The sequence below is a fragment of the Etheostoma cragini genome, chromosome 12, assembly GCF_013103735.1.
Source record: "Etheostoma cragini isolate CJK2018 chromosome 12, CSU_Ecrag_1.0, whole genome shotgun sequence".
Taxonomy (NCBI): Eukaryota; Metazoa; Chordata; class Actinopteri; order Perciformes; family Percidae; genus Etheostoma; species Etheostoma cragini.
In genome coordinates this window covers 11,597,587-11,607,362 of record NC_048418.1, presented here as the reverse complement: position 1 = coordinate 11,607,362, position 9,776 = coordinate 11,597,587, and the positions used below count along the sequence as shown (strand labels likewise).

The following is a 9,776-nucleotide window of genomic DNA, read 5'->3' as shown; positions in this document are numbered from 1 at the left end:
GGAAAAAGGCTGCAATGAAACAAAGAGTGAAAAATTTAAAGGGGTCTGAATACTTTCCGTACCCACTGTATGTATACTAATTTGAAGAATTATTTTCAAGTAGTCAGCACCACTGTAGCATCCATAATCATGACTGAGAGCAGCATACCAGATATTACTGTGTAATGCCTCCTATATTGTATCATAGCAAAGAAAAGGATAACATTTTAAGTAAGTGCTTGTGTGTTGTAATTCTCACCGTAATCCTCTCCTCTGAGTATTTCCGGGGCAATGTAATTGGGGGTACCACAGAAAGTGCTTGTTGTATCGCCGGGTCTCAAGCCCTCCTGCAAAAACAAAAAGATCATTCACTGCGAGATCATCTCAAAAGGCTGTAAACCGACACTTATAAAGCCTTGGTGGTGCTTTTCTCCAAAGTGCATTGTGGCATCATTAGACCCTCAATTTTCTCATACACAGCAAACTGCAATCCACACCTTGCACATGCCGTAGTCTGTAAGCTTGATGTGTCCCTCAGAGTCCAGCAGCACGTTGTCCAGCTTCAGATCTCTGTAGATAATTCCCCGCTCGTGGAGGTAGTTGAGCGCCAGACTGATCTCTGCCGAGTAGAATCTGGGAAAGATATTGTTGTGTATTCAAGCACAGATTCACGTAGCACAGCTACAAAAAGACAATCCATCTTATTCGATGTGGGACTCTACCTTGCGTGTTCTTCGGGGAGTTTCCTTTGCCTCTGCATGTGGAACATAAGATCTCCACCATTTACATATTCAATAACAAAGAAAAGTCTGTAAAAAGAAGCAAATGTTATAGAGTTGAATACTTGAACATTTGTCATTAATATTACAAAGAAATGTCTCAGATTGAAGTTGAAGAAATTTGCAGGCGCTTTAACCACAATGGGGATCATCTGTATCCTTATGTGATGCACCGACAGACAATTGGGCACATGGACTGTATTTACCGTATTGGTCCGTATATAATATGACCCTGATTATAAGACGGCCCCCCTCCCCCCTTTATCGAGACTCATTTTCGGAAACATTCTTTATAAAAGCCAAATATTGTTTTCATAAAAGAAAGTCATTTTATTTGAAAATAATTATTATAAAAATACATTGAATAAAACAATACATAGGCTGTTGTTTTTAATATCTTTTAAATAAAATAATATTTTCAATATCTTTTTAGATGACTTAATGATTAAATTAATGGTAAATATTTCTGCTCTGGTAATGGGCATCCCATCATTCAGTTATTCTGTCACGTAATCACACACTCCGTTGTCAATCTCTTGGAAGCAGCCACTTTGAGGACCATGTTAAGGTTTTCTCTGACTGTATGCATTTTTAAACAATGGGACATCTCCATGACAACGCTTCGTTGTACTTACGTTCTGCTTCCAACTTCCAGGTTTTTATTAATGTTAGTGATATTGAGATGCTTGCTATAGTTACACTTCTAGTGATGAATTGGCAAAAATACGTTTTATTTCTTTGAGTCACGGCTTGGTTCTAACACCACAAGGCTCTCCCTCTCAACTATATAACGTTATTTGCTTTCATGCGCTCGTTGAGGCTCAGTCTAAAACTCAGCTTTTTCGATCAGCTTTTTCGATCAGATTTTATTTTAATAGTTTATAGCCCACTTCTCTATTGGCTGTTGGAAGAGGTGACGTCCCTTACATTCTGCGACTTCAACAGCTGAAAGTCTAGACCCCGATTATAAGATGACCCCACTTTTTCAGACTTTTTTCTAGGAAAAAACCCTGTCTTATAGTCGGACCAATAGCGTTTTTGTAGTAACCACTCAAAGTATGACTGTTCATCTGCACACGCTGCCCACACTGCAATGGCACAGAGCTAGTTTAAAATTTACACATTTCCAATTATTTAAAAAGACATCAAAATCTGTTATTTTTCCAAATTCTTGCGGACTGCAGAAAAAACCGTGTCACAAAAACAGGAAAATACTCTCACCTGCTTTCTGTCTGAAAACAGGAGTGGAGGCCGACCAGGAAGGGATGATTGGAGGCCTGCTCAAAAACGTGCTTTTCTGTTTGGACCCAGTCAATGTCCTGGAAAAGAAACGCACAAAGAAACAACTGGGTGTAAATCAGAGATCGTTCTAACATAGTACCCTTGAAAGTCTATAAAAGCTGAATAAGCACAGCCCTTGATTGAGCACACTGGATATAGATATAGAGACCGGGTTGGGCAGCGACAGGATAAAGGGCTATTCCAGTAGAAGCAAAGGCGGGTCACTATCAATGGCCGGATGATGAGTTTGGACACGGATGCTGCTTATGCTGACAGGATAGGGACAGCAGAACACCACCATTGATCGAAAGGCACTTGTCAATTTGTCAATCAAGCTAAGTGAGTCTAATCAAGGCTAAATACTCCCATTGCCTCTGGCTGTGCTGCTACATGTGTTCGACGAGATCAATTTCTGAGGACATGATAGTTTATCTACACGGTCTTAGAACGAATGATGGCTCGGAAGAGGTCAGTCAACTTAACTCAAAGTGTTTCAGACAAGATACACAAACCGGACGGTCAATCACATAAGACAAATGTTTTTTTTGCTGTAAATAACAGCTCCCATTGATTGTGCGCGGCGCAGTAATTATACACGGCAGTGACAGAAGACTTACTTCACTATTTAATCTCACATCTCAATAGACGGAAGTGTTATATTATTTTCACACTGGACAGACTTCAAAGAAACAGTTACGCTTTTAAGATTTTGAACACTTTTCCTTTGTAAGTGGCTGGTCTACCTAAATTACAAGTTGTAATAAGTCATTTATTTCACTATTAGTGAATGAGTAAGATTATATGAAATGTCGAAAAGTGAAATGACTTGTTGATTAATTGACAAGTTGATCAACATTATCAAATATTTTCATAATTGATTAATCATTTAGTGTTTTTAAAGACAAAATACCATTGACTTCAATTCCAGGCTCCCCATTGTGAAGACTCTCTGTATTCTCTAGTTATGTCACTGTGGCAGCCTCGTTGCATTATATTCCAAGAAGAATAGATATTAATTGTCATTGTGCTTAGAACAAAGAAAATATGTAAATAAGTTACAGTAAATTGAAGCAAATAAAAATGAAAACGTATTTACAAAGACAAGCAATTAAAAACAAGATAAAGTGACCACAAACAGTACAAAGTTGTTTAATTAGCACTATGTATGGTGGTGCAATACTGCAATATGGTAGGTGACATCGCAAACTATTGAGAAAATAATAATGAATAAAAAATGTAGGTTGCAGCTCTGGAAATGTCCTCATCAGGTAATTTTTCATTCTCCAAAACTGGCAGCAGTGAAAACAGCTCAAATGTTATTGTCACAAAAGTTTTCAAACCTCAGCACTGGAGAAGACCGCCGGGCGGATTTTTGTCTCTGATCTTGAGCAAATTAATGTTAAATTCCATTTTTTTATACACTTTTGTGTATAGTGAAAACATGCAAAAATGTCTCATTAACAGCCAGTGTTAAAAAAATAAATGAATAGCTGATGGGGTTCGATAGCAGTTCACTGAATGTGAATCCAGTTCCAAATCCGGTTATTTAATCACAGTCCTTTTGAATCCCTTATCAAATCCTTTTGGGTAAGTTTGTTTGGTTGGGAATAAAGAAATCCTCAGTGTTTTTAGTTTACTTGTTCAGCACGCATATTTTGTCACTGCTCTGTGACATTTAATTTACTACGTCCTGATTTATTTGTCTTTTTGCTGCAAGGGAAAACATTAAGCAGCTGACTACCCTCCCACAAATATTGCATTTCACAGCTGTTTTGTTGACTTCGGTGAAGTGTATTCACACTTTGGAACAGCCGAGTCATGATACATCCATTGTTTAAGTAATGGTTTAGGGCTTTCCGCCATGTTCAGTAAGTCAGTCTTGTTAACAACTGTGTCACTGAGTTAGCACGTTTGTATACCTCACCATTTTTTTTCTTTTTGCAGATGTCTGTATTGTGGGAAGAAGGTAAAAGAGAATATCTAAGAGAGATTGGGAATGAGAGATTTAATAAGGTATTTGTTGGCCGTGGGAAACAGATCCAAAATGAAACCAACTATCAAAACCCATCCCTTATCCTCTACAAAAACACTTGAATCAGAACCTGCCAACTCTCTGTGTCAGAGTCCTTACAAAGGCTGGCCTACAATTCTCATTCTAACATTTGCTAACATTTTGACTTTGATGTTGTGTCTCACATCAGTGTTGTTTACCTCATCGTCATTGACCAGCTCCTTCTTCACCACCTTCATGGCGTAGATGCGCTCCGTCTTCTTCAGCTGCACCAACAGCACCTTGGCGTAGCTGCCTCGACCGATAACCCTCAGCAGATCAAAGTCTGCCAGGCCCAGGCTGGAAGGCGATTTTCCTGTGTCTCTACTGCTGCGCGCCTGGGGGGCATCATAAGAAGTGAGAGGGTAAGCATGAAATACCAGCATACAAACAACCTAATGTGATAAACACAAAGTCAACTCTGCAAAAATTTGACATGCAACATTTCAGAACATTAGCATTTCTCAACATGGTTTTCAATGAACCATTAACGAAGCTGGTAATTTGGTTTCTGCACGAGCGGGATTTCCTTGGGGTGGTTTGTGAATAAAGTTTTAACTACACCCCTTTTTTTTGTTAAAGTGAATCTTAGTAATCTTTCTTGTCTGTATTATATATTACACAGCTTCTGTCAGATTAGGCCTTGCTGTTAGTCCATTACTGCTCTTCACCATTTCCTCAACTATCTTTTTCTCTCTTCTCTCCTGTAATCTTTTCTGTATTGATGTAGTAGATAAGGTCATTCCTTCATATCTTCGTCTGTCTGTCTAGCTGTGTCCCCCCCCAAAAAAACAACCACATCCCAAGCCATTAATCAGCCTTGGCTGTTAAGAGCTGTGATAAAAAGTACTTTATTAGCTCCACCTAAAGGAAATCAATACCCACAGTACTGCGAGGGCGCCTTTTTCTGCATGCGCTCTATATCACACTAGAAACGCAGGTGGAAGAAGCATCACTCAAATGTACACAACGGCAAAATATGTAGAAACAAACCGGCTTCCAATTACAGGTGATTTTATTCTTGCTCACCCTCTCACGCTGATTTCTCACTCTAAATATACACACACGTATATTCATCTAGACAACATGACAGATTGACATATTATGAGTCACACATCAACAGTGTTTGAAAAGATTTTCTCTCTCACCTCCTTCTCTTCTCCATCGTAATTCAAGCTTTCTCTGGAGTCTTTATTCTGAGGGCCTGTGAGAGAGGAGAAAGTGACAGACAGACAGAAGGCGAGGGGGAGGCAGAAGAGGGGGAAAAAAAGATGAGGAGAAGGAGGAGAGAAAGTAGGTGATAGACAGTCATCGCATGCTTTGTTCACAGCCCTGCAGTTTCTCTCTGCTTGGCTAGAAAAGAAAATACCCTTTTGAATCCATCCTTGTTTAACAACACAACCATTACAGAGTATTTAAAGTAATAAGTAGAATGTAAATTTATTTTGTATTTGTGACCATTTAAGTGATACTAAATCAATATAGATGCATTTTAAAACAGGCTTAAACTAAGATATTTGCATCCCAATGTCTCCATGATAGCACACCACAACTTCCCAGGTGGCCTGTAAGTATCTATGGTGGAAGGAGTTTCGACCACTTCACTAACAACAGCAACAACAATACTAAGCGCTCTCATCCCAGTTAGAGTCTCCTCCACCTGAATGGACTTAAGTCTGGTGCTGTACGTAAACACCAAATGCAGCTGACCCAATTTGTAGTCTGGGTGGTCGCTGCTATGCTAATGACAACAATCTCCAGAGGTTGGTTACATTTTTTTTTTAAAGATAAGTCTGGTGATATTCTATATTTCTCTTAAAGTCAATAAATTCCATGTAAAAAGGAAACCAACAATGAACTGATCATACTAACGAGTGTTGTCTGTCCACAAAGCCTGCTGTCTTGTATACACCTATGCGTCACGGAGCGCCATTGTTGTCCACAAATCATTCAAAAAACATTACTGAGCCAAACCGTTACAAAGGTTGGTGTGCTCCTTTATTACGATGAACACATAATGGGTACTGAAGTTTATTTTTTACTTTCTGCTGTAAAAATAGTCCCCAAACAAAAATGGAGATTTTATTTATTACCGTTTGAGCAATTTTGAGGCAAAAAAAATAATATTTTTCAGCAAATGTTACTCAAAGTGTGGTGAGACAGGAAACATGGGTAAATTGAGGGGTACATTAGAAAAAATAGTTTGTTAAATGAGTCTTGCATCTTCCAAACAAATGAAGCGTCTTGGGAGCCATATACGAGCTGAGAAAGTCACAGAATATAAGGAGACGGGCTAACACACTGTTGGTTTTGGTCTCTTTATGTTATTTGATTTAAATTCCAGAAATAAAAGATATCACCAGCTTTATCTTTTAAGAATGATGGTCAAAGGCTGCAGACAATGAGTCAATTTAGGGCAAAAGAATGGCCAAGAGATTCAGAAGAGAGTGAAAATAAAAAGATTTAAAACACCCAGGGTGGAAAAAAAAAAAAAACTTGCACTGATGTTTCTTAAAAATGCATAAATTAACAGAAGCCTGTAATTTGATGAGCAGTTTGTGGCAGAAGGCAGATCATCTATTATGAGCTTTTTCTTTATGTCCTTCTTCCAATACTATATTTTGTGCAATAAAAGAGCTTTTTGATGTGTGTGTGTGTGTGTGTGTGTGTGTGTGTGTGTGTGTGTGAGTTACCTGGCTGTTCAGTTTGGTCTAATTGACTTGATGGTTGGCAGGGCATGATTGGTTCCTAGACAACAACATTTGTCATTAAGTAAAAATCAGCATTGAAAAACAAAATACAATCTTAAGTATGAGTCATTATAACTATCCACTTCACGCCATCAAACTATTGAGTGTGATGTACGTCATAGCCGTCACCTGGCTCATCGGTCTGCCACACTCCACTGTGACCAGTTTATGGCACTTCTTGTGCACCAGCAGTTTGCAGTTGATGCATTTGTAGCCTTGTCTTCCCAAACCCCAGATCCGGTCTGTACAGATGGCACAGTGGGCTCGCTGCTCACGAAGGCAGACGGAGAAAAATCATCATCACAAACAAGCACACATTATATTCCAGGCAATGTTACAGAGGCTGTGATGGCTTCTGAAACATGAAGTACTGTTGGTTAACAATCAAATTGTTCTGTTTCATCATCATTCCTCTTACCTTATTAAACAAGATAAAGACATATTAATTCTCCTTTTATTATACCTATAGTAACTAAACTCTGAAATGTGCATTGTGTTTAGGTTTTGCATGTAACCCAGCAGCTATCTCCCTCAGTACAATAATTCATCAGTAATATTGTAAAATATGGGAAGTTCAGCAGCATGTCTCACCCTGTTAAAGCGCTTGGCTTGAAAGGCGTGACCACTGGCGTAGTAGAGCTTTCTCCAGCGCCGGGCTCCACGCCGATATATAGACTCTGTGAAAGAGGAAAAGGAAGTCCAGCTTCACTTGTGTGTGTGTGTGCATTGTACATGGCATAGATTTGAATGGAATACACATAATGGATAATATGGGCAGAACATAGGATCAATAAGATTTTGAGTTAATAATTTTAAGGTTTGTTGATTTAATGTACATCACACTTTATAAGCCCGTCAAAAAACTAAGTTCTTCTGTATTTGATAATATAATTTTACATGCACATTTTTATGTTCCAAGCACACATTTTGGCCCCATTTTGCAAAATGTATACTACTTCAGTGTCACATACATTGTAGAAAGCTTGAGTTTCACACAGTTTTCTGCTTTGAATCTTTAGTAGATGTTGAAAAAATGTTAAGGTTTACAAAGGTTAATACATAACTACATGCTTTAAAAGTAGAATTGTTTCACAAACTCAAGTCTTAATGACCCTTATTTGAGCCCATAAGTCTGAACCATTGGCGTTTTTTCTTTGGGACCCTGCTGACAAATTAGGTAAAACTAAATAAGGAAAAGGTTCAACTCACTGTCTTCTCCCGGACATGGCATGCCAGGTTTCTCTGGTACACATGGGAACACTGGGAAGCATTAAAAAAAAAAAAAAACAGTTACAAAAACCTTTAGTATGTCTATTTCATCTAACGGAGGCAAGTCTGACAGCATTCATGTGAAGGTGTTTGTATGATGCAGAGTACATTTCACTTACTCTCATGACAGCACTTAAGACAACTTGTAGCTAAACTGTTGCCTTTAAGCTGTTCACAATGACATTCATTCAAGTTGCTCATATTAGGGCTGCAGGATATCTCAAAACATATCATATTTTTTTCTGCAATATAAAGTGCAATATAAACGAATTACAAAAGCAATGTCCATGGACATTTTGAAAGTAAGCTACATTTTGAAAGTTAAATGCATTCACCTGGTGCACTTTGAGAGCAAATTTAACAAGCTAGATCCATAAGTAACTTATGCTTGTGTAAAAAATGTTGTGCTCTAGTAAAGAATTTAATCATAACACAATGTACGTTGATATTATTATCCTGTGCAAGTGCAATTATCCATCATGGCTATGGACACAAGTGAAAGCCGTATATTGTGTAAATAGACATTTCATTTGTATTTTTGTCTTGTTCTTATCTTGTATTATTTTTAGTTATCACTAATTACTTTTTTTCTTTGGCTTTTTCAAGCTAGACTGGGGGCAGTGAGCCAAAGGCAGACGTGGACTACAGCTGACAGGCTCGATAACGAGCAGACGTAGCGACCCCCCGTAGCACCGTCACATCTTCCCTGTTCCGTTTCTTCTCTGCAGTCCTGCTGGCATCCACTGCACTCTTGACCCCTCACTTCTGATTTGATTAAAACTGTACATAAAACCGCACAGCCCCCGTCTCCTTTACCCCCCAGGTTAGATAGTCATATACACAAAGAGCCTGTCAATCAAATGTTCCATATCACTCCACATGCACAAACCCACCCTCCGCCACCCCTCACCCAGTGTCTGAATCAGCCCTGACCTCTAGACTCATGGAGTTGTACAACTATTTGTCAAGAAGGCTAAACTTAGCATGGATGTGAAATAGCCTAAGGGCCCGTAGACAGACGTCAAAAGCAGAAGTCATTTTCACAGGTCAGTGCAGCATTAACCGCATGTTTTGATGTAAACAGTATCTAGTGGTCTGTGTCCAGATTAGATCAGACATGTAAATGCACAGAGACAATTTATATATATAACAATTTAAAAAATTTAAAGCAAGCAGCATAAGCATATTTTGCATTATTGTTGGACGGCTTTCCTACATACTGTTTATTTCCAGAATGATTGCGGTCTGCACCACAAAGCGCGATGTGGGTTCGCCAGCTACCATTGGGCTTATCACACAAACTTGGTCGGTAACCACGGTAACCTACGCTGCATGACTAACCTGCTCTGGAGCAGGTTAAATTTACGTTTACAATAAAGTGACAAGCAATAAACAGCTTCTAGCAAATAGAAGGACAGTTTACGCCACTAAATACTTTTTATAGTTACATTTTAATTGCTCTCTTTTTCATTTCCGACAGGATTCTTGACACCGTCAATGCGTTTACACTGAACAGTCATAGATGGAATCAGATCACAGAGCACCAGTTGATAACCAGCTTGGCGATCACCTTCACATCATGTTAGGCTCAGAGAAGCCAGGTAACCCAAAAAGAGCCGGGCTAAGTTGTACTTGCCTGGTGGTACATATATGGACCCATAATAAAAT

At 38.8% G+C, this 9,776-nt stretch overlaps 1 protein-coding gene across 1 annotated transcript in view; it reads right to left on the bottom strand.

The window, feature by feature from the left end:
• The window catches only part of prkci (protein kinase C, iota), a 30,934-nt gene that overhangs the window by 8,804 nt on the left and 12,354 nt on the right, over positions 1-9,776 (bottom strand). Inside the window, exons 4-13 of the mRNA XM_034886710.1 lie at positions 8,049-8,099; positions 7,431-7,516; positions 6,969-7,106; positions 6,783-6,837; positions 5,238-5,293; positions 4,251-4,427; positions 1,980-2,077; positions 702-788; positions 477-612; positions 239-326 (exon numbers count right to left, since the gene is read on the bottom strand). Coding sequence (XP_034742601.1) covers positions 239-326; positions 477-612; positions 702-788; positions 1,980-2,077; positions 4,251-4,427; positions 5,238-5,293; positions 6,783-6,837; positions 6,969-7,106; positions 7,431-7,516; positions 8,049-8,099 — 972 coding nt within the window. The remainder of the gene's footprint in view (positions 1-238; positions 327-476; positions 613-701; positions 789-1,979; positions 2,078-4,250; positions 4,428-5,237; positions 5,294-6,782; positions 6,838-6,968; positions 7,107-7,430; positions 7,517-8,048; positions 8,100-9,776) is intronic.